The sequence below is a fragment of the Zootoca vivipara genome, chromosome 6, assembly GCF_963506605.1.
Source record: "Zootoca vivipara chromosome 6, rZooViv1.1, whole genome shotgun sequence".
Taxonomy (NCBI): Eukaryota; Metazoa; Chordata; class Lepidosauria; order Squamata; family Lacertidae; genus Zootoca; species Zootoca vivipara.
Window position 1 is genome coordinate 22,391,531 of NC_083281.1, and position 24,397 is coordinate 22,415,927.

At 51.0% G+C, this 24,397-nt stretch overlaps 1 protein-coding gene across 7 annotated transcripts in view; it reads right to left on the bottom strand.

Annotated features, from left to right (window-relative positions):
* Positions 1-12,765: 12,765 nt before the first annotated feature.
* ERF (ETS2 repressor factor) overlaps positions 12,766-24,397 on the bottom strand; it is a 37,632-nt gene continuing 26,000 nt past the window's right edge. For 6 of the 7 annotated variants that reach the window (XM_035118564.2, XM_035118565.2, XM_035118566.2 and 3 more), the window contains 3 exons: positions 20,146-20,380; positions 16,930-17,045; positions 12,766-15,839 (listed from right to left, as the gene is read on the bottom strand). In XM_035118564.2, the coding sequence (XP_034974455.1) occupies positions 14,620-15,839; positions 16,930-17,045; positions 20,146-20,380 (1,571 nt within the window). In that variant the 3' untranslated portion in view covers positions 12,766-14,619. Of the gene's footprint in view, positions 15,840-16,929; positions 17,046-20,145; positions 20,381-20,529; positions 24,393-24,397 lie in introns of those variants that run through there. The other variant, XM_035118567.2, reaches the window with a different exon arrangement.

The window sequence follows — 24,397 nt, forward strand, 5'->3', positions numbered from 1 at the left end:
ACTAATTTAGGAATTCTGTTTTCAGCTGCCTGGGCCCCGGGACTCTTTTCCCAGACTGCAACCCCTCAGTGATCCCTCCTGAAACACTGTTGCCTAACTTGGTAAGAGCAGATGAGCTGGGATGATGCCACTTGCTTGTCTGGAAGAAGTGTGTGCATGTTTGTAGAAGCCCCTGGCTGGCTTTTTGCGTGGCAAGAAAGTAACCTACTTCAGAGAGGTCAAAGAGGTCAAAGTGTTGCTCCGCTCACTTTTGGTCCCGGCCGGCATGGGGGGGGGTGTTCCCCCCCCCCAAGGGCTGCTGAAAAATCTCCTCCACCCCTGCTCTACAAAGCCTGTTCGTTCTTCTGGTAATCTGCTTACTCGACACAAAAATTATATCCTGCTTGATTGTGTAAATAGAAGCTCTAAGTGGATTGCAATAAATAAATAAAAATTGTCAATAAAACATGAAGTTGAAAACAGGAATTCTGGGGGGGGGGGACATCAAAATATAATTAAAATCAACATTTACACTAGAAACTGATTACAAACACATGTCGGTTTTTAAACGCCCAGCTAGGCTTGCCTGAAGAAAGCTGTTTTTAGCAGGCACTGGAAAGAGCACATCGAAGGCACTTGCCAGGTATCAATCAACAGGGAGTTCCAAAAGTGTTGAAGCTGCCTCCCTGAGAGATTGATTTCTTACAAGCGAATAATGATATTATACAACACCTGTAAAGGTCCCAGTTTTGCAGATCTAAGCTAATTATTGATATACATCCTCTTGGCTGCGGAGGTTCCACTCTATTATCATGCCTTCCAGCTGCTGATAAGGCGAATCGACGGAGGAGGATAGTTCATTCTTTCTTGAAGCTGTCAGAGTTGGTGGCTGTCATTACAGGCTCGTGGCAGGGAATGCTGCACCCTGATTTCATGTTGTGCGAAGAAGTCCTGAGCTATAATTGTTGATCAACTTCTTCGGGTGAATTCAGCTTCTTGTATAATTATGGAGTGAGGTGGGAGAGAGACTCCATAATGAGACCGAGAGATCCTTTGCTTGTCAAAACAAGTTTTGTGGAGCAGTACAACTTCACCTGAGCCAAGTCTCGGCCTTCAGAAACCTTCTTTGCTTGGTCCCCCCCCCCCCAGTTCCTGGAACATGCAAGGCAGTTATGAAGTGCAGAGTGCTTCTGAGCATGTTTAAAATGTATTTTGCTCCACCCAAGGGGAAAGCGATAGCCTACTCCTCTCCCCACCCCAAATGAACCTGGGGTTAGGAGCAGAGTCCTTGCGTGATTGAAAGGCAGCCCTTTTGGAGAGTAACCGCTGTTCTGTAATAAACAAATTTCTTTTCATGTAAGACCAGGCACTTGTGGTCAGCCACCCGTTGGTTGTGGCTGGGAAGAGCAAATCGCAACCTAGGACTGCTCCCACGGTGGAGAAGTCACATACAAACACATCATTTTGCCTCAAGTACCTTGGAAGATCAGAAGCCAAGGGACCTCAAAGGAGATCTGAGGGCAGATATGACCCTCCTTGGAGAGTGCCAGTGGAAATACACACACTCATTCACTCCAAGGCAACACTGAGCACTTGAGCTACATACCAATTGAGTTTGATTTTGCTCCACGCTACAAAGCCTGCCACACTAGCAGCCTGATCCTAAGCATCTTTACCCAGAGGAAAGGAGCCAGCTTGGTAGGTATTGCCCCTTTGAGGCCGTTGTGGAGACTGAAGGTCCCTGCCTTCCCACAGCTGCCTATGTCTCCTCCTCCACTGGTCCTTTCCAAGGAATCTGATACTACGCCAGGGCACCTGCCTTTGCTATTCCCACTTCATGCCACTTCTGGTCCTGGGAGACCAGCAGGGAGGGGAGCTTGTTGCAGCAGGAGGGGGAGATACCCTGGTTTCTTCACCAGCCTGACTCCTCTCTGTCTCTTGGCCATCCTCCTCTCCTGCTTTTTCTTTTGCCCTTCTCTCTGCCACAGACCCTCCCTGCTCACTAAACCCTGTTACCTCTTCAGCTTCAGATACCTTCTCTTCTCAGTCTTCTCCCTCTGACCACTCCTGAGCCGTCTTCCCTTGGGGGTTCCTCAGCTGGTGTCTCCCACCCCCCTGCATCCAGCTGGTTCATGACAGGTACATGTCTCAGGTATCAGCCAGGGGCAGGGAGTCACTCCCAACCCTCCCTCGAGATGCCAGAGATTGAACCTGGGACTTTGGTATGCAAAGGAGATGCTGAGCTGTGTCCCACCCCAAAGCCTCTGCCTCTAGAATCAGTGCATAATAAACACTTGCCCTACAGCTTTGCAAGCAATTACATCGGATTCTTGTTCCCAAAGAAATGCAAAGGCTGTTTGCAGGGAAAGGCTTAGACCAGTGGTTCCCAACAGGTGGTCCGGGGACCCCCAGGGGTCCGCGAGCTATGCCAGAGGGGTCCTCAAGATGCTATTAGATGCCAAGCCTCTGGCCCGCCGGAACCGGCAGAACTGCCGCTGCCGGTGCGCGGGCGCCAAGTGAGCCCAGTGGATCAACCGGGGAGCTGCTGAAGGCCCCCCGGCGACCGCCCCAGACCGAGGCTGAGTGCGCCCGGCCGGAGACTCGGCGGAACCCCTGGGCCTAGAGGCCCGAAACCGGCTTCCAGGCCATGGACCCCGCGGCGACCGCGTGGGCGTCGGAAACGTCCGGCGGAGCAAGCGAGGAGCTGCTGAGGCCCCCCGCAGGCCGACGGCCGAGCGGAGCTCCGTAGCCCGAGACCTCCCACCGCGCAACAATCCTGGGGGGCCTGCCTCGCGACTGCAGTCGCCATCACCCCTAGCTGCCCAAGAGGGGGAAGGAGCCCCCCCAAGCGAAGGCCCCCGATCCCGCAGCTCCTGCGCGCCACACGGGGAGCCTCGTGGGGACCCGAAGAACAAAGGCTGCACCGAACCTGCTGGCGCTGCTACTGCCACAAATACAGCCACCCCCAGAGGAGGAGAAAAGAAGAGGGGACGACAGGGAAGAGAGGGCACCACCACCACCCTCAACCCAGGTGAAAGGGTAGAAACCTCCCCCCCTCCAAAGGGAAACCCCCCAACCCCCAGACGGCCATCACACCGCCGCCACCACAGCCACCACCACACCAACGCCCCCCCCCCCAAGAAGGATAAAGAAAAGAGGAAAACAACTGAAAAATAAATAAAACCACTTTTTAATTTTAGGATTAGGAATTAATGGGGGTCCTTGTCACAATAGCGGCTCGATGAGGGGTCCTCGAGAAAATTTTGTTGGGAACCCCTGGCTTAGACAGCTTCATGGGAGAAATATTAGCTGCAACAGCTATATAAAACCTCCACATCCAGGAGGAGTTTATTAGAAATTACAAAAGGAAGTACTTCCTCACAAAACACATTGGAATTTGCTGCCACATGTCGCACCAGGGGAGAAATCAACAAACCCTCCCAGTGTCCCTGTTTCCAGGGACAGTCCCGGATTTACATAAACCACCCCAGTTTCCGATTTGATCCCGGAATATCCTGCTTTTCCTTAGGCTTAGGATGTCCTTATCTTCATTGGAGAAAATGCTGGAGGGTATGCAGTTATGCGACCCCTGAGCCAAGGAGATAAGTAGCCATTCAACCTTTAGAAGACACCTGAAGGCAGCCCTGTGTGGGGATGTTTTTAAATGGTTGTTGTTTTCATATGTCGGAAGCCACACAGAATAGGATGTCCCTATTTTCATTGGAGAAACATGGGAGGGAATGAATCAATAGAGTGCAAGGCGTTCAGCGGCCGCTAGCCACAATGGCTGTGTATTGTGCCCAGGGGTCAGGGACGACGTGTACCCGAATGCCAGCTGCCGGGGATCAGCTGTTGACCTCAGCTGCTGCTTGCGGGCTTCCTGTCGGCCACTGCGGGAACAGGATAGGTCTTGGTCCACCTCCAGCAGCCATGCTCTTCCTAGGCAAGGCAACCTCCATCATCTTCTGAGCTACTCAGTGGCCTGCCACTGACGAAGGCAGAGCCCCCTCGGCCTCGGAAGCTAAGCTGTCATTAAACCCGATTAATGTGGCTGACCCATTGCGGCCTACGCCTCACTCCAAGAATATTTTCGCCGTGTGCTGAAAGCAAGGACCTTTGTCGCTCGGCCCAGCAGTAGCCGGGCGTGAGTCCATGCGCCCTGTAAACGCTGGCGGGGATTTCTGCCCGCCCACCCTAGATCTCCACTCGGGAATGTGCGCGACCCCAAAGGGTTAAAGTTTCGGGGGGGGGAGAGCTGGAGAGGTTAATGAATTATTGAGTAAGTCAAGGGTAAGAAGCAAAGAGCCTCCCACCGGGAGCAGGCAAGATTAATTCAATTAGGGGATGACGGCACTCAGGCACACATGCAGGCCCACTCCTGCCAGCTCACGTCAACAGAGTTGCATGCTGGGGGGGGGGCAGCAAAATCGGGACGAAGCTCATGTGCGGGCAGCCGGCCGTTTTATACTGATGCATGCATTCAGCATAATTTCTAATGCTGCTGGGCCCTCACATCGCTGCTCCTCCGTAGGGGAGGCATCGCTGTTGCTAAGAGACAACCAAGTCTTTTGGTTCAGGCCTTGCTTTCCAAAATAGCAGAGCCAGCAAGAGGCCGCACCCGCCGCTCTTCCCCCGTCTTCTGACACCTCAGAAGGGGTGGCAGGTAGATTGACCTCCCCAGCATCCCTCCCGGCAATAGGTGGTGGGTGCTGCCTTCTCCTGGGCCCAGCTCTCGCCCTGTGATAGGCCCGGATCCAGCTATTTGTGGAAGGCCCCACAAGGCTGTTACCTGCCTGGAAATATGATTCAAAGGATGTGTTTAATTATTAGGGATCCGCACCAGGACAGTAGGGCTTGAAGTTCATAGAACTTTTGGTTCAGAAGGGACTGCAAGAGTCATCTAGGCCAACCCCCTGCAACGCAGGAATCTTTTTGCCCAGCGTGAGTCTCGAACCCATGGCCTTGGGATTGAGAGTCTCATGCTCTACCAACAGTCACCAGGGTAGTCGTGGGCCAGTGTCTCTCTCGCTCAGCCTAACCTACCTCACTGGGTTGTAGTGAGGATACAGTGGGGGCAGGGCAGGGAACCGCCACAGATAGCCCAAGAAGTGCGTTCCAACTGTTGGTTTGTTTTTTATTAGGGCCTTTTCTGATGCCCATCCCAGGCAAACCACTATCTCTGCTTTGAGAGATGCATGTTAAAAAATGTCCTTAGCATGTCACCATCCTCCTCTCCCGCGTTCCCCGGCTCTTAAGAAATTGAGCGAGTTGTGTACCAAACCTGTCACCTCTGCACAAACATGCATGTGCACGAATGTTCAGGCTACAGCATAGTGTGTTTATTGCCATAGCTGGCAAGGTTCCTTTTGCTCATTTGATGATCCGTTCTAGAACAATTGTGTTCCCTGTACAAACACCCACCCCAGCCATATTTCTTGAACAGGACAACACCCTCTTTGCCTTTCGGGCCGTGCAAGCCAGGTACGCTGGCAGCCATCAGAGCTATGGGGTACATTTTGCTGCCGTCCCTTTGGACAAGAGACTCTGCTTTGCACCAGAAGGTCCCAGGTTCAGTCGCCAGGTAGGCCCAGGAGAGACTTCCTCTATGAAACCCTGAAGAACATATACTGTACCTGTGAGCACAGAATCTGTGGCGGGGAACCTGCAGCTCTGTAGAGGCTGCTGGACTCCAACTCCAGGCAAGACAGTCAACATTAGGTAGCGTAGTCAAAACTCAACAGCCAGATTGCTCACCGGAACAATTCATTTCCGGGCCCAGTTCAAAGTGCTATGCAGTCTTACACAGCTCAGGACCTTAATATCTTAAAAGGACTGCCTTTCCCCATACGAACCAACCAGGACCCTGCACTATCGTCAGATGCTGTTCTCTATGTCCCCATTCCCCGAGAGGCTCGGAGGGTGGCAACACGAGAATGGGCCTTTTCTGTGGTGGCTCCCCGTCTGTGGAATGCTCTCCCCAAAGAGGCTCGCCTGGCGCCATCATTATATGTCTTTAGGCGCCAGGCAAAAACACTCCTCTTTACCGAGGCCTTCAGCCGTTAAATAATCTATGGCCTGTTGAATGTGCTGTTGGGGGGAGGTTTGTTATTAAGATTATTTTGTTCACATGCTGTCTATTGGTGTATAAATTGAATGAATGAATGAATAATAGTCCAGCAACATATGGGTGGCCCATGCTTCCCTTACCTCAGACATGAGTTATCCTGCTACATATATGCCACAGAGTCCTGTTCTGGGGGGCCTGCAGGTTTTGGCCAACAGGCAACCTTATAACGACAACGTTCCTCTTTTCGCTTAGGAAGTCTGCTGTCTCCAGAATGACGGAGCCCTGATTTCTGCTGGGTGGGCAGATTATTTCATCGCACTGCAGGCCATGGCAAGAACAGGAAGGACAAGCTATTCCGGCACCCACAGCTGCCCCACATTTCCTCCCTCTACTTGCTTCAACAGGGGTGCGAGGGACTTTCAGACGAGCAACCTTTGCAACAGGAGGAGGAGCTGGCTGTCCTTGAGACCAGCTAACTGTCAGAACGTAAGCCATGGTTTGTATCATTTATAGAACACAGTCAATGGGGGCGGTGGGGGGGAAGACTATTTTTTGAGGGGTGGGAGGAAGTCCCTGTTCCAGAAAGCTTACATTCTAAAAAATTTGACAACCAGGGTGGGGTGGGGGAAATAAGATGGTGGTAAGAGGGGGAAACTTATTCGGTTTCAGAAAATTGCATAAATTTATAGAGAATTAGACCCAATGCTTCATGGAAAACACGTCACATCAGCATTTTGGGAAGCATGTTCCAGGCAGCAAAGGGAAGCAAGGAGGCCTGATTGGGAGGACTTATTAACAATGTGTCTTTTTTTGTCCAGAAGGGTGGACTCAATGCAAGGTAGAAAACCAGTGTAGAAATATTAAAAAATGGGTGTAGGAAACAGCCTAAAACGCTGCCGCCTGATAATACGGAATGAAGGTCAAAAATAGGGATATGAGAGTGCAGAAATGAGCATCTAGGAGACACCTCAGGATAATTATGTTTGAAGATAGAACGAAGCAGACACTCCAGGTGTCCCTATTTTCCAGGGACTGTCCTGGATTTATAGAAGCCGCCCCGGTTTCTGATTTGATCCTGGAATGTCCTGCTTTTCCTTATCACAGTCCCTATTTTCATCAGAGAAATGTGTGTTTTTAATGTATGTTGGAAGCTGCTCAGAGTGGCTGGGGCAACCCAGTCGGATGGGCAGGGTAGAAATAATAAAATTGTCATTATTATGAAATGAAAAGGTGACGGGACCCCTGACTGTTAGGTCCAGTCGTAGACGACTCTGGGGTTGCGGCACTCATCTCGCTTTATTGGCCAAGGGAGCCAGCGTACAGCTTCCAGGTCAAGTGGCCAGCATGATTAAGCCAGAGTAGCGCACAGAAACGCTGTTTACCTTCCTGCTGGAGAGGTACCTATTTATCCACTTGCACTTTGACGTACTGTACTTTAGAACTGCTAGGTTGGCAGGAGCTGGGACCGAGCAACGGGAGCTCACCCCGTCGCGGGGATTTGAACCGCTGACCTTCTGATCGGCAAGCCCTAGGCTCTGTGGCTTAACCCACAGCGCCACCCGCATCCCTATTTTCATTGGAGAAATGTTGGAGGGTATGAAAACACCTACTAAAATCTCAAACAAGAAATATTGGTAGGATTTTCAGTGATTGGCCGTCCTTGACAGCCTCTTATTTTTTTGCAAATCTGCAGAAATTGGATTGCCTGGGTACAACATTTCCAGTCTCATGTTAATAAATGAAAAGGTGACGGGACCCCTGACTGTTAGGTCCAGTCGTGGACGACTCTGGGGTTGCGGCACTCATCTCGCTTTATTGGCCGAGGGAGCCAGCGTACAGCTTCCAGGTCAAGTGGTACAACATTTCCAGTCTCATGTTAATAAATTGACAATAATATTAAAAAGTACAGACATTGCTATAGCACTTCCATGAAATCCTACTTGCACAGCTCCACATATTGCTGTTTCAGATATTGTGACGGGTAGCTCAAAGAAACAGGGTCTCTTCTGCGGTGAAACTTTAGCAGCCCTGGGGAACATCATGGCCCTAGCCAACCATCAGGGATGATGGGAGTTGTAGTCCAAAATAACCCCCAGAGGATGGCTGACCCTGAACTGCAGCACCACCCCCGCCCCCCCAGCGAGACACTGGTCTTGCTCATTCCTCATTTACCTTCTGCAGAATTGCAGGCCAGTATTTTTTGGGAAAGTATTTAGGGATGGGTTATTTTACATGTGCTGGCTCCTGTTAAGGGAAAACACATTTTAAGGGAAAACACATTTTTCCCTCCCCAGAACCCTACACAAACCTCACGCATTTGTTGCCTTAAGACAGGGGTCAGCAACCTTTTTCAGCCATGGGCCGGTCCACCGTCCCTCAGACCATGTGGTAGGCTGGACTATATTTTGGGGAGAAAATGAACGAATTCCTATGCCCCACAAATAACCCAGAGATACATTTTAAATAAAAGCACACATTCTACTCATGTAAAAAAACACCGATTCCTGGACTGCCCGCGGGCCGGATTGAGGTGGCGAGTGGGCCGGATCTGGCCCCCGGGCCTTAGGTTGCCTACCCATGCCTTAAGACTTAAGTGATATGGCCCAGACAATTCTGCCGGATCATAATTTACATCAGCTGTTCATTCCCATTGAAATCACTGAAACTTAACTTCATTCCTTAACTCCCATTGAAACCAATGTGAAGAGTTGAGCAAAATCTAGTTTGGACTCCATCCTTCTCCTCTTACTTAAAGCTTGTCGGAGAGTGTTAAGCAAAGTGGTAATTTAACACTTGGACGGACACTGAAAATGTTAGAGACCTTGGTGCTGCGTTTGAGGGTCCACAACTCTTCTCCACCTCCTTTTGCACCCAAGGGTGCTTGGCTAGGTTGCAGCCTAGGTGGAAGAGGAAGCGTGTTCTGCAGACAAGCCTTGCCCCAGGGAAGTACCTGAGATGTATGCTGTCTCTCTTCCCTGCCACCCCCCAATCTTGTGCATCACAAACCGGTCTTTCTGGCAGGCATGATGCTGGAGGCTGGCTCCATAGGTATTAAGAGAGGTGAACGAGTGCAGTTCTTTTCAGGCTCGCTCTGGGGTCTTAAAATCCTTTAAGCCCCACCCTCTAAAAGCAAACAGGAGCAAAAGGAGGTTATTAATTCCACAAGCATCTCCTTAAACCTTGAAGAGATAACAGCCCCAACCAACCACAAACACGCATGGCAGTTTCTAGAAAAGGACTTCAACAACTGGCCTGGGTTTATTTTGTACTGAAAAGAAATTAAGGTCCTGCTTCCAGTCATGGCAGATTCTTATGCCTGCGTTAAGTTAGGCAAACTTGCACAATTTACTTCCATGTCTTTTCTAGTTGCAGGGACATGCAAAGAAGTCCTATTGCATCCTGATCTTAGTTTACCTCTCCTTGCCCCATTGCCGCTGGCTTCTGAGATTTCCAGAAAACTTCACCCTTCATTTTCAACATGTATATTTGCAACTATCAAGTGCCAGAAACTGCTTTGCCACAACCCCTTTGTTCCTTTTTAAAAACAAAACAAAACAAAAAACGCAACATATGTGCAAGCGGAGTTTCCAAAAATTGAAATCTGCAGTCCATACCACAATTCCACAAAGTTGCATCATTTGGGGGGGGGGTATCCAGGGTTGAAGCAACCCTTTCTCAAAACCTCCACAATAATGGAGATTGTGGCAATGGGGAAGGGAGGGGAAGAAAAACAGCATTTCCAAAGCAATCTCGGAAAAGCAACTGTGCACCAAGAGATCGGTCTTCCTGTGCTTGTGGTTATCTAGCCAAAAACTACGAGAGACTTACTAGCAGACTGTGCATACTTCTGCGATACCCCAAAATTCTGCAGAGGGGAAAAAACCACAACCATAAAAATGGTCCCCTAAGGACATTAGGAGAGCCTTTTTGCATTAGGCCAGTGGCTCGTCTTGTCCAGCATCTCAATGACCCACCAGATGCATGTACTGCCTCCAGCTACTTCTGTGCAATTGGTGCCCCTGAATTGTGCTTAAGAACTTGAAGAGCCTACTGGATCAGGCCAATGGTCTTATCTGCTCCTGCATCCTGTTCTCACAGCGGTGAACCAGATGCTTGTGGGAAGCTCACAGGCAGGAGCAGAGTGCAACAGCAGCACACTTCCCTGCTTGCAGTTGCAAGCAACTGGTATTCGGAGGCATGCCAGTGGCCTAGATCAGGGTTTCCCCAAACTTGGGTCTCCAGCTGTTTTTGGACTCCCACCATCCCTAGCTTGCAAGACCAGTGGTCCCTGACAAGTGGGCAGGGGAATGAATAATGGAGGGACAAAGAGGGCAGTGAAACTGCCTTGATGTACGGTGCTGTTCTAATAATTCCACCTGGTCCGCTTTAAAACAAACCAGCTTAATTCACAGTCTCAAGATTTGTTTGTGGCTCAGAATGCAGTTATCAAATCAACTGCACGCTTCTGCATTTTGATGTAGAGCTGCACATAAAAATGCATACATTTTAAATGCAACTTGTTTTGTTTTTAAATCCACATCAACGGGAGGCCTATCAAACACATGCAGAGCTGACACAGAACTAAGAAACATATCCATCCATCCATTGCTAATCGATCAGCAGAGATGGTCACCCTGTGAAGCTTCAGATGGTTAAGACCCTAGTTTGCATCAGGTTCAGCTGGTCTAGCCTATAGTTCTGATAACAACATCTGAAGGTTTTCTAGCTCCAAAGCACAGGGTGTGGGGGGAGAAACATCTCGCAGAATGGGCTCGTGTGAGGATTGTGAAACCAGTTCTGATCCCGAAAGTAAATTCCTGTGCCTAGGAGTCACCATGCTCTTCATCTGAAGTGTACTGGAGCAACCCCCACCATTATTTTGCATCTGACTCTGGTTGGGGGATCTTCATGTCCAAATAATAATTGGGGGGGGGGGAGAAATACCTGAAGTCTGCCTAACCGTGCCCTAGGCCAGTGTTTTTCAACCACTGGTGTGCTGTGGGAGAATTACTTTATATATAGTCAATATAGGCACAGAGTTAAATTTTTTAACATTTTCTAATGGTGGTGAGCCTCGTGATTTGTTTCATGAAATAAGTGTGCCTTTGCCCAAAAAAGGTTGAAAAACACTGCCCTAGGCCACCCATCACTCCTTCCTTCAGGCCAGAGCACAGCTCACTTCCACTTGTTCCATGAACAATCTTCAACATGCCTGCCTTCAGGATTCTGCAGCTTTTAAAATAAGGTATTAAGAGGCTCCTCAGTGAGAATAATGGCAAAGGAGGATTGCACCCAAGGTAGCACGAAGTTCCATTAATGTAAGGATTTACACTTGTGCAACAGAACCTCCTCCCTTTTCCTCTTGTACTGTTTTGGGGTTCTCTCAATCCTCTGGAGCAAATTTGGGTAGGAAATTCCATTGTGCTAGTGTTGAATTTCCTGCATCGCAGGGGGCTGAGCTAGATGGCCCTCTGGGTCCCTTCGAACTCGGCAATTTTGTAGAATCCTTGTGCTAATGGAATCTGTGTCTTGGGTACTGTCCATGGTTCTTTGATGGACAGCTTGTTCACTACTGTCCTGTCGTCCACCGCAAAGGACTGCCACAAGGGGACTGTCCCAGGGACCAATTGATTTATCCAGAGATACAGGAAGGTCTGCTAGGCCTTGCCAGCACCCGTTTATAATTCTGCAATATACAACGGTTCCCCTGCCACTTATCACAGCGCCGAGCATTTTCCAAGCGTGCATGTTCAAACCGCGTGACTCTGATGTAACGGGGCTGCTTCTGTGGGTCAGCAGGGTCTCTGTGGGAAATATATAGCTACCCCTCAAGATTAGCTCTTTGCAATGGAATTATCTGCAATTTTGCGGCCTTGGAACACTAGGCACGATCCTAGAAAGGATCCTTTAAAATGCTTCTCCACAGCTTTTCACTCGCAGAACGGAAATGTGTGGCGAAAAGCAAGCAAGCCCAGGACTCCTTGCAAAACACGTTTGATATTAAAGTTAAGATAGGAAATGAAAATGTGAGAGAGAAGTTTTTCATCAGCCTTTGAGAGTTTGAGGGAAGGAGGAAATCTCATCTGAGATATTCCATGCAATATGTTTAATCAGAAGCAAGGCCTCTTTGGAGAACCTGTTGCTCTCCAAACATCTCCAAATATTGACCATACTTGCTCAGAATGATGGGTGTTGGGAGTCCAACAATGTCTGGAGGACCACATAATCCTCACCCCTACCATGTTATATATAAGTGGAGTCATGTGCATCTATAGCAGCATAGTCAGGAATTTTACCTTTTCAAGAATCTCAGTTTTTATCTTGACTATGTCTACCAAACTGTGCTTGTAAATCCATGGGCAATAATCCCCGCACTCTTAGAAGCTAGCTTCCACTATTAAAGCTTCATGTGGCAGAATTCAGATGTTCTTGGTAGAGAAATTGCAGCCAATGCAGAACCACTTTTTAGGGAAACATTATAGCAATGCATTCAAATCAAGAGCAATGCATTAAACCAGGCATCCCCAAACTGCGGCCCTCCAGATGTTTTGGCCTATAACTTCCATGATCCCTAGCTAACAGGACCAGTGCTCGGGAAAGATGGGAACTGTAGTCCAAAACATCTGGAGGGCCGAAGTTTGGGGACGCCTGCATTTTAAACAGTAACATTCCAAGATTCACGAAGCAGTTTTCTTTTCTTTTTTTAAGGGAGCACAAAGTTATGAAATCTCAAAACCCTTTTATTGGTGTTTTTTGTTTTGTTTTTACATTCTTAAAATGAGACACCCCCATTTCCTCGGTATGTACAAGAAATTGAATAAGGCTGTATATATAAAAAAAACCTTTAGCATGATGCCTCGTTATGTCCACCCTACAAACAGCAGGTTATGATTGAAGACCTGGCCTTCCGGGCTAACAGCACCCTTCTGAAACCAGTTTTGAGCGGTGGTTTTGTTTTTTCGTCTGGATGCAGAAAAACAACAACAGACAACATTTCTCTCTCCTGCTGGGAACTGGAAAAAGTCTCTTTCCTGCTTTAATGTGGGGTAGCTGAAAACAAAGGCGGGTATGCCTGCCTGGGTTTGGGGAGCAATTAGGAGGTACACAAGTGTTTGTTTGTTTGTTTTGGGGGGATCCCTGCTTTGTTTTTTGCAAGGCACTGTCATCCTGCAGTTACCCCCTGGCTCCAAATCACCCTCTTTGAGAGAAAGGGGGAGGTGGGGCGGTTCCAGCCCTCCCTCTTGAGGAGGGATTTATTCAGCGAGGTGGCAAAACAGTGCCTTAATTTGGGGGTGGGGGAGGAGGCGTGTCGAGAGGAGAAGGAGGCGGGGTTTTGTGGTACAAGAGTATTGGAAAAGTAGGGTTGGGAGAAAAAAGAGAAATCTCTTGGAAAAAGCACTTGCAACAGGCACTTAAAATCCCCTTTGAAATCCCACCCACCCAAGCCCACAGTGGGACAGGCAGAGGCGGGCACACTGTGACCAAGCCCACTATTTCGTTTTTGGTTACATAAAGCAATGGATTATGAAGGAGTTTCTTTGGAGGACTGGGGGGGGATCCCTCTTCTTCTGTTATTATTCTGGATCCCAAGGTTTCACAATTATACCAACTTACTATTTATTCATAGGAGAGGAGAGATGGGCTGGAGGAAGAGATGGAGATGATGCTGTGGAGTGAGACTCAAGAGCAGTCCAACACACTCTGCCCTAGAACCCTCAGGCAAATGAGGTTGGCTTGTGGGTTTTTTTTTGGTGGGGCAGGGGAAGAGCATGGTTGAGGGGGGGTGCATTTTATTTTTTAAAAGGTACATCACTTCTACATAATATGAGTTAGAAGGGGATATTAATTACCCCGCACCCCACTTCTCGGGCGCTATTAAAATGGAGTGAGACGCGTGAAAAATATGGCTAATTCTCTTCTCAATCCCCTGGAGGATTAAAAAGTGTATTGTGCTTAAAACTTGCCAATCGCAAGGGGGGTGGGGTAGAGAAGGAAGATATCGGGGAGGTGGGTTCTTTTAATAAGACCACCCCTTAAAAACCCCGTGAAGGCAAAAACAAAATTATGAACTTTCGCTCTTTTAAAAAATAAAAAAACCCTACTCATTCCTGCGGAGTTTTCTTTTTTAAAAAAGGCCCTGGACTATATAACCTTAAAGGATTTTAAGGGAAAGGGGGTTGAACAGGAATAAAGAGAACCCTTAAAAGTCATCCCAGCATATTATTTTTTTAGAAATCCCCCCTCCCCGCAAAGAGTTTATATATATATATTTATATATGTATATAGACACGTAAAAACTGTTCAAAATTTTTTTCACCTCGCCCCCTAATTCTTTTTCTTTCCTCCTTTTTTTCTCTTTTTTTCTGACTTCCAGATAAGAAATAATAATAAAATTTACAGAGTTTCCGGAATAAACAGGGGGCGGGGGTGGAGAGAAGGGAAACTGACAAAAGGTAAAAAGATAATCTCTGAGTTAAGGCAGCAAAACCAGCCCCCCCTCTTCCCCCTCCTGCCCATTTTGTCCGTCTGTCCTGGGAAGGAAGCCGGGGGAGGGGGGGCTGCGCATCCCAGCTCTAGGAATCCCGGTTCTCCAGGGTCAGCTGGGCCGTGGCCCGCTGCAGCTCAGTGCTGATCCGCCGGCCGCCCACCCCGTCCCCGTGGCTGCTGGCGTCGTCTTCCCCCTTCACCTTCTTATCATCCGTTTCTTCGGCCCCCGCGCCCGCTTCCAGCCGCTGGTCCTCGCTCCAGCGGCGTTTGAAGCGCAGCTTCAGAGGGATGCATTTGCCGCTGCTCTCCCCGGCGTGGGAGGCGGGGGGCGCAGCCGCCATGGCTGCCGGGGTCTCCTCCTCCTCTTCCAGCTTTTCCAGAGGCACGGGAGGAGCCTTGAAGACATCCTCGTCGTCTTCGCTGATGTCTGTCACCTCGACGGTCATGTCCTCCTCCGACTCTCCCTCCGAGATGGGCTCCACCTTGATCTGGGGCAGCAGAGGCGCCTCCGCCCCGGATGTAGAGGCAGAGGAGGAAGAGGAGGAGGGGATGGTGCTGCTGGATTCTCCCGGGGGCAGACCGGGGTGCTGTTGCTTGTCGCGGTTGCGGCGCCCCAACGGCGGCGGCTGCAGCTTGAACTTGAAAGGGGAAGGCGGCTCCTCGGCCTGTGGTGGGGGTGGAGGCGGCAGGGGAGGCTTCTCGAGGCGCTGGGGCTGTGGGATGACGATGTTTGGGTAGTGGAGGAAAGCCCTGGGGCTGAGGTGGTAGTTGTACACGCTCTGAGTGTGGGCCTGGAGGTAGCGCTTCATGTCCTCTGGGTTGAAGGAGAAGTGGGAGCCCCCAGGGTACATGGGGCTGAGGGTGGGCGAAGGGGTGTAGTTCATGTGCGTGGGCGTGAGGGGAAGGGCCGGGGACAGCTGAGGGGGCAGGAGGCCCGCTGGCCCAGCCATGGGAGACACGGGGAAAGGGCTGAGGGGCTCAGGAACCCGCGGGCGGGGGTAGACCCGGAAGAGGCCGTCGTGGGTCAAGCGGGCGTGGCCGGGCACTGGGGGCCCACGGAAGCTACCGGGCTCACCGCTGCGACGCTGCTCCTCAGCCAGGGACTCCTCCACCTCCGAGTTGGCAGAGGTGCCGTCGCTGCAGTCGCTGACTGAGCCCCGCGCCAGGCGGCGTGCCACGGCCGAAAAGACGCCCGGCGAGCGCAGGTCTTCAGCGGGAGACAACACGTCGGATGGCGTCGAGGGGGGGAAGCGGAAGTGGGAGCCACCGGACGGCACGGGAGGGGCGCTCTGGGGCACAGCCCCGCCTGCGGAAAGGGAGAGTAGTTAGGGAGATCCAACATATGGGAGGAGGAAGGAAGAAGTAGCCAAAACTGACCCAAAATTCTATTACAGTATTATTAAATTAAATTAAATTTGCATAGATCCATCCATCCATAGATCTCAGGGCAGTTGACAACATAAAATTCTAGCATGAACATATCCAGTATCGGCTAGCTGTTCCGTTTCCAGGCCCAATTCAAGGTGCTCACCATTCGTGTATAAAGCCTTGATTAACTTACAGAATTGTAGGGTTTGAAAGGATCCTGATTATCTGCTAGTCCAACCTCCTGCAATGCAGCTGCCCCATACAGGGCTTGAACTTGCAACCTTGGAGTCATCAGCACCATGCTCTAACCAACTGAGCTATCTTAGTTCTTGAAAGATGACCTCCCGCCCTCCTAGGTGTTGAGATCAGCCAATCTTCCACCTTCCTCAGACATTTGGGTGATAGTGGTGGCACAGGAGAGGGTCTTCTTGGTGGCAGCCCCCAAAAGTTGTGTAATTCATTCTGGCTTCTTCACTGCACATTCACTGATGTTTCGGGCTGCAATTTCTATCAGCTGTAGCACAGCCCCCCAAACCTTTTGGGTAGGGACACCATGGACTGAACCTCATGTACAGAACGCATACATTCCTATAACAGGTGACTTTGCCCCTGGCCCTGTGCACAGGGAACAGCAGGTGCTTGGATTCCAGATTTAGATTCTACATTATGCCTTTCTATGTGTAGCCACCTCCATATAGGGGATGGCTGCTTTGTTCATACACCTAGGCAGCACCCCCAATCTTTGCAAAAAACAAAAACCAATCACTTTCATCACTTCTGCATGTTGACATGCGTTTGCTGGCTAAACATTCCTCTGTAATGCAATCTTTCGCTCGAGCCAGGTCCAAAGAACCTTTGGCTCCTCCAGATGGTGCCGGAACGACAACTCCCAACATTGTTCTTGGCCCATGGATTCCGATTGTTGGGGCTGATGGGAGCTGTAGGTTCAACAACATCTGGAAGGCCAAAGGTTCCCCGCACCTGGTTTAAACTTTTGGATTCTTTGCCCCACCACACCACAAACTCACCTGCCATGCCCATGTCAATGAACGGATAGTTGACCAGCACCAACTTGTTGAAGTTGAACTTGTAGGTGAAACGTTTGCCCTTGGTCTTGTGTAGGATCCGTTTGTTGTAGTAGTACCTGAAGGAGGACAAGGCGCAGGAGGAGAAGGGGGAGGTCAGTGACTCACAAGCCCCATTCACTACCCACTACAGAAACTCTTCAGGCTCTGAATACTTGGTGGGCGGTTCTGTGGTTCCTGCACACTCAAGAGCAGATTAGTTTTTTGCAGCCTGGGCACCTAATAAGCACTATCTGTTAACAAAAGACAAGTTTCTAGACATCATGGTGGCACAGGAAATTTATCACTCACTTGGATGCCTGGGTTACCCATCTCCTCCAGGTGATGGCTAGAGAACATTCATAAAGCTTCATTTTCACCATCCCACAGGAGGCGGGAACAGATTTAAGCCCCTTACTTGGTGCCAACTCAAGAGGGAAACCTCTGTTCTATTTGTCTCTTTGGAGTTGTCAGCTCCCACAAGCATGCATATTATTTCCTGCTGTGAGGTTATGTTCCCCATTGCATAGGTGGAGACCGGAGGTGGGGAGACAGTGATTTATCAACTTCCCCCACCACATACATGTGCATGCACGCAAACACACAGACAGCTAAGCTGCTACAATTCTCAAGAATGCTTTATCAGTCAATCTCTCTTCACAGGGAACTCTGGGAATTGTAGTACTGTGAGGGGAACAGGGGGTATCCTGGCCACTCTCAGCATCCTTAACAAACTACAGCTCCCAGAATTCTTTGCAGGAAGTGGTATAGTCTATATCAGGCATCCCCAAACTTCGGGCCTTCAGATGTTTTGGACTACAATTCCCATCATCCCTGACCACTGGTCCTGTTAGCTAGGGATCATGGGAGTTGTAGGCCAAAACATCTAGAGGGCCGAAGTTTGGGGATGCCTGGTGTGTGTGTGTGTGTGTGTGTGTGTGTGTGTGTGTGTGTGTGTGTGTATATATATATATATATATATATATATATATATATATATATATATATATATAAACTGGGCATGTGGATTATTATCCACTTTTCTCTGAAACCGCTTCACTGATTGTGTTCAAATTTGGACACAACGTCCCAAGCGAATGTCCGAAGGCTCTTATAAAGTTTGCTAGGACAGATGTCACACCTCCGCCAGGTGAAACTCCAAAAAACCCAGAACGCACCACTCAGCCAAAAGTGCATGCTGGGAAAAGAACTAGGTTGCAAACCAGCACCCTCTAACGGCGGCTACACTGGTACTGGACCTATAAAAACTTCCCTCCCAACAGCAGCTCAGCTACCGTTTACAGACTAGGCCGAAGCCTTTACAGACTAGGCCGAATGGAGGTACTGACTCGCCTGGGTGGGGGTCGGGGGGGAGGGAACGGGATAGGTCAGGACACAGCAGGGCCAGTCACAGGGATGAGCTGGGGGTTGGGGGGAAATAGGGGGCATGATAAGTCATGGGTCGGGACAGGTTGGGGGGATAACAGGGATAAGCCAGGGGTGGGGGAGGAAGGGGTGGGATACGTCATGGATCGGCACAGTGTGGGGTGGGGAATCACGTGGATGAGCCACAGCAACGCGTGGCAGGGCCAGCTAGTTTTAAATATATGGTGTGAAGGTGCCTTTCTGGCTACAAATTCCGTACAGACTCCAAAATGTCCATCATGCCGGCTTACAGCTCTGGCCCAATGAAACCCAAAGAGCTGCCTTATACCATTTTGGATTACAGTGGTACCTTTAGTTATGAAATTAGTTTGTTCTGGAGGTCCATTCTTAACCTTAAACTATTCTTAACTAGTGCCGCCGCCGACACACGATTTCCGTTCTCATCCTGGGGCAAAGTTCTCAACTCGAGGAAACTCTTCCAGGTTAGCGGAGTTTGTAACCTGAGGTGCTACTGCATTTGGCCATCTTGCCCAGCACAACCTGCTCTGAACAGCAGCCATTCTCATCACCTGCTACTGAATCCGGCACCCTCTGCTCTACAGCCACCCCTCCGCAAAACTGATGGAATCCCCCTGGCAGGAGTATACACAAATGACTGTTATCAGGCATGGGGAACCTTTGGCCCACCAGATGTTGCTGATCTACAATTCCCATCAGCCATAGCAAGCACGGTCAGTGGCCAGGGGGTGACGAGCATTGGGGCTCAGCAAAATCTGGAAGGCCAAAGGTTCCCCACAGCTGCATTACAAAGCCAGAGGTCTTCCATTTAGATACACAGAACCAGTGAAAACCTGCGCCTGTGGATTTGGAGTGATGGGATAACTCGTCTCTCAGGGAGGAGCAAGAGAGGCCTACCTCACAGGGCCATTGTGAGGCACCCTTCCAAAAGCAATGCCAAGCACAATGGGCTGGTGCGGTTTCACACACGTGCCACACATTTTGAGCCGAGCTTCTTTTGCAAAGTTGAGCGGAACAAAACAAAGCAGGGAACTGGGAGCTTGCATGATAAGCACAAGGGCCAAGTGTTTGTGCCCCAAGATGAATGCACTGCAGGGAGTTGGACTAAATGACCCTTGTGGTCCCCTTCCAACCCTACAATTTTATGATTTCTTAAAAATTATGTATTGTGCACCAATGAAAGCAAAAAAATAAACTCAGAATGAAGTAGGCAACATTTGACAGCTTCCACAATTCATTCTGCTCTGAAGATTCAGAAAATAGTGTACGGTATCTGTGTGTGTGGTCTGACGGGGAAAGGATTAAGCCAGGCATCCCCAAACTGCGGCCCTCCAGATGTTTTGGCCTACAACTCCCATGATCCCTAGCTAACAGGACCAGTAGTCAGGGATGGTGGGAATTGTAGTTCAAAACATCTGGAGGGCCAAAGTTTGGGGGTGCCTGGATTAAGCAGAGAAGTGCATTCACAAACGCAGTGGGAGACAGACAATGAACTCTGGAGTCTTCCCCTCTGTTCACTCAGCCCTGTTTCTGGATTTCACCAGGTGCTGCCAAGTCCTTTCTGGAGCCATTAAGGACTAGCACCATGCAGTTTTGAAAATAATAAAAGGCTGCAGTCTCAGGATACAGATTTCCACTCCAGATATTGGTTCCCAGGGCAGTTGCACAGGCGTGAAAAACAGAAAACAGCCCAGGAGGGTAGGGACAAGCGAAGCAGACTCTCGGGGTTTCTCTTTCCAGCACCCTTTTCTGACATCTCCTGCCCCACAGACTCACCTCAGGGCCCGGCTCAGCTTGTCATAGTTCATCTGGGGCTTGCACTTCCGCACCCCCCAGAGGCGGGCTACCTCGTCCGGGTCCTTGATGACAAACTCGCCGTAGTCCCCCTGCCAGGCGATGACATCATGATATTCCTCTTTGCGCAGAAGCTCCAGGATGAAATGCCACAGCTGGATTTGGCGTGAGCCAGGGCTCGACTCTGGCTTGTAGGCCCAGTCTGGGAAGGCGAACCCTGGCAACGAGAAAAGCAGAGTTAGCCAGCTCGGGATAGAGGCAGCAGCCAGGTTGCGGGGAGGGGGAGAGAGAGAAGCAAATAATTTTTCTGTTTAAAAAAAAAAAGAGGGGGGAGTCTTGGAACAAAGCTACTGCCATTTCCCATACTCTGATCCGCTTCCCGCATCCCATCGGTAAGTGCTGGCAGTAGGGCACAGTGGTTACAGCCAAGGGAGGGCTGGAAGTTCAGGACTCTGCCGGCCCACACAGTATGAAACTACGAGGCGCATGGATTTCTCTCCCCTCCCTGCCACCCCCCCAGCGCACACACAGGGAGGGGAAAAACAGGAAACCGACGGCTGCTGCCGCCGCCTCTCCTCTTGTGCAGCCAGGAGGCTGGGAGGCGGGCCAAGCCGCCTTGCGACTTCCAGGCTGGGTCCCAACCAGATCCTCCTCCAAGCGTGGGTGGGAGGGAGGAACAGCCCAGGCTTGCCTCTTGATGTTAAGCCTCCCTCTACCTGGGGGGGAGGAGGTAGGAAAGGGGGGGGAGAAGCCAGAGCTGGCGGCCTCCATCAGCAAACTTACAAAGTCCTGCCCCGGGGGACCCATACCTGTACAACAATCTCCACCCCAAGAGCAAAACACACACTGAGCAAAGGGAGAGAGAGGGACGGGGAAGGAGACCTAAGGGGTGCAGCTCAGCAACTCTGGGAAGAATCAGCCCCATTATGGCACACACAGCGAGGGAAGCATCAACATGTTTAAAAGGGGGGAGGAGAAAGGGGGGAAGGAAGGCTCTTTGTGCCATGTTCTCACAGGGCAAGGGGGGGGGGATGGTTAGTGGCTGAGGTCAGCAGCTCCCAGACAAGGGGCCCTTTTTTCCAGCCACGAGGCAGCAGCCTAGCCCAGCCCCAGAGCATTCCTGGGGAGGGGGGTGGCTGTGGGGCTGCTGCAGTGGTGGTGGGGGGGGTGGGGGCTGGAAAACACAAGAGGACGTCAGAAGCACACCCAGGGCCTAAGACTACCTCGTACGTAGGCCTGTGTTGGCAGCACCAAGGGGCAAAACTTTCTTGGGGAGGGTAGGGCGCAGGTGGGGGTCCCCGAACACCACACAGACTTGTTTCCGACCCATCCTGGGATGGGGGGGGGGAAATAACATGCCTGTTCCCACCCACCTCACCAAGTTTTAGCTGCCCTCTCATAAACAGGAAGTCGGAAGGGAAAACAATAGGGCTGTTTCCATGCTTGCCCTGCGGGGAATGGGGCCTCCCACTAGGCCTGATGAACACCCATCACCCACAAGTTAAGAGACTTTTTTTGGAGGGGGGAGCTCTCCCTAAAGGATCCTGGGGGCCCTTCCAGTTTGACACGCTCCGACCTCTGCGCGTCTCACAAACCCAGTGCCACGCGAACCCACCATTTGGTTTTAAACTTATTTACATCCCATCTTTCCTTTCGTCACCAAGGCTCACAGGGTTGTTTGTAAACCCTCTCAACAGCCCTACGAGGTAGCTCAGGCAGTTACAGCGAACAAACTGGGGGGGGGGGATTTGAATCCGGATCTTCTAAGTCCTGGGTCCACCAGCCTCTGCTCCAAGGGAAATGCCACTCTCTTGTGTACGGGTCAGTAGGGCATGCCTGGCACACCGAATCCATACAGAGAAAGCAGTTGGAACTTCCTCACGCAGCAACTAGTATATGGGTGGTTGTAGGGAGACCACCCCCCCACAACCTTCTTTGCTTTTCTCTCCTCCCCCACCACCCCGCCAAACCCATCATGATCTCCTTGGCTTGAAATTGCTGAGCCTATGCCCAATGCCTTGGGGGAGGGGGGTGTCTGAGCGTTGCCGGGGGGGGAAGGAGGGGGGCACTGTGGTTTCCCATTTCCCAAACCCCAGGCGCTCTGAGCCCATCAATAATTCAGGGCCCTGTAATGGAGGCTGGGGACGCGGGCGGGCGCCGGCTCAAGGGCATCTCGGCGCACAGACCAAGCCATTAGGGTGGTGATGTCATCTAGAGAGGAGAGTGGGGGGGGGTGGGAGGGCTTAGAGGTGGGTCCCATAAATGCATGCCTTGGAGGGGGACGCTCCAAAGCTATTCCGTGTTGCATGTGTGTCCCAACAGCCCCAGCACCCATGAATTCCCCAACAGCCAAAAGGGCAGTGCTAAAGTGCAGTCCAAGCGGGGATGGGGAAGCAGAGTTGTTCTCCCCCCCCCCCCACCCACCATTTCAGCTGAGCATCTTCCTCGCTGCCTTGCTCCCTGGCACCACAAGGGCCTTTTACAAACAGAAACCACCCCACTCCCCCCCCCCACAAAGTACCAGTCTCCAAGCAACAGGCAACAGCAAGGGAGACAAGAGGCTAAAAATAAACGGGGAGGAAGGGAGAGAAGGCACAGCGTGAACTGGGCAGCACCCCAAGGAGAGGCAGCCACAGGCACCCCACAACCATGCACTGATGGCACAGGGAGGCACAACAAACCCCCCCGTCCCATCCCGATGCCCGGCTCAAAAGCAGCCCTGCATACAGCAGGTGCCCACGCGGGACTCTTGGTTCGAAAAGCAGTGGGGTCCCTTCTCCCCAATACCAGCCACATTTGGTGGGGGGGAGGAGGAGAAAGTTTGGAGCAAGTTGCTCCCTCTTCTTCACAAAAGGAGTGCATTGCAAAGCATCAATCTCAGCAGCACCTGTTGGGGCTGGTGGAGGGGGGTGGGGAAGAAGCCATTTCCAGGTACAACTTAAGCTCCCCTCCCCAGCCCCCTATATGCCCCCCCTTGACTCCTGGTTTTGCACCCCATCCAGCCCCCCCCCCCGATTGTTTTCCACCAGCAGTGGAGTGGGTGGACGACATCCCATCTCCCAGTTCCTGTGAGTTTGAAGAGGGTGGAAGGGGGCGCGAGAGAAAAAGAGGGGACGGGGAAGAAACAAGCCAGCCCTGCTCCCCTCACCTCCCCCGGCTGCAGCATGTGAGTCAGCCCAAACTCACTCTCTTTTACACACACACAGTCCTGTTCTCACTAATTAGGAAGGCGGTGGAGGAAAAGGGGGGGGGAAGGCCGTGACATCAGCCGCCTGCAGAGAACTAAACACAGTGTGCTGAATGGGCTACTGTTCTCCGGCTGGTGCTACCAGATACACTCCCCCCCCCCCGCCACCCCCACCAGCGGAGTCCTCTCGGGGTGTAACAGAGCCGGAGGAGCAATCCCCCTTCCCTCTGTCAGGGAGTTAAAGGGGGGGCCTTCACATGATTATGACAATCAGGGCATTTCTCCCAGCAATGCAAAACTTCCCCCCCCCCACGTCGTCGCATAGGATTGCTTTCAGCAGAAACCTCATGTACCAGGATAGCCTGGGTGTCTGCAGGAGGCCTTATCTGTGGGAGAGGGCTATAACTCCACCCTTTTAAAAAAAGAAATAGGAAAACGGCAGTGTTCATGTTGTCAAGAGAAAAATTGTGTGTGTGTACATAAAGGACCCCTGACCATTAGCGTCCAGTCGTGACCGACTCTGGGGTTGCGGCGCTCATCTCGCGTTATTGGCCGAGGGAGCCGGCATACAGCTTCCAGGTCATGTGGCCACCATGACAAAGCCGCTTCTGGCGAACCAGAGCAGCACACGGAAACGCCGTTTACCTTCCTGCTCTAGCGGTACCTATTTATCTACTTGCACTTTGATGTGCTTTCGAACTGCTAGGTTGGCAGGAGCTGGGACCGAGCTCCCCGTCGCAGGGATTCAAACCGCTGACCTTCTGATCAGCAAGCCCTAGGCTCTGTGGTCTAACCTAGTGGTACCCAACTGCAGGCTCATGCACTGATGCTGCGAGGTGCAGACTGGCCCTCAAGGATGCTAGCGGACATTTGCACATCCCCTAAAGTAAAAAGTCTGGGTTAAGGAACATGTGGCCTTCCAAATGGACTGTAAACCTCCATCCGGTGTAAGCTGGGAGCCCAGACGCTCATGCAGGGCCCCACTGATGTGCTAAATGATGCACAAAGAATGGTGTGTGTGCCAATGATATTCCACGCTGGAACCAA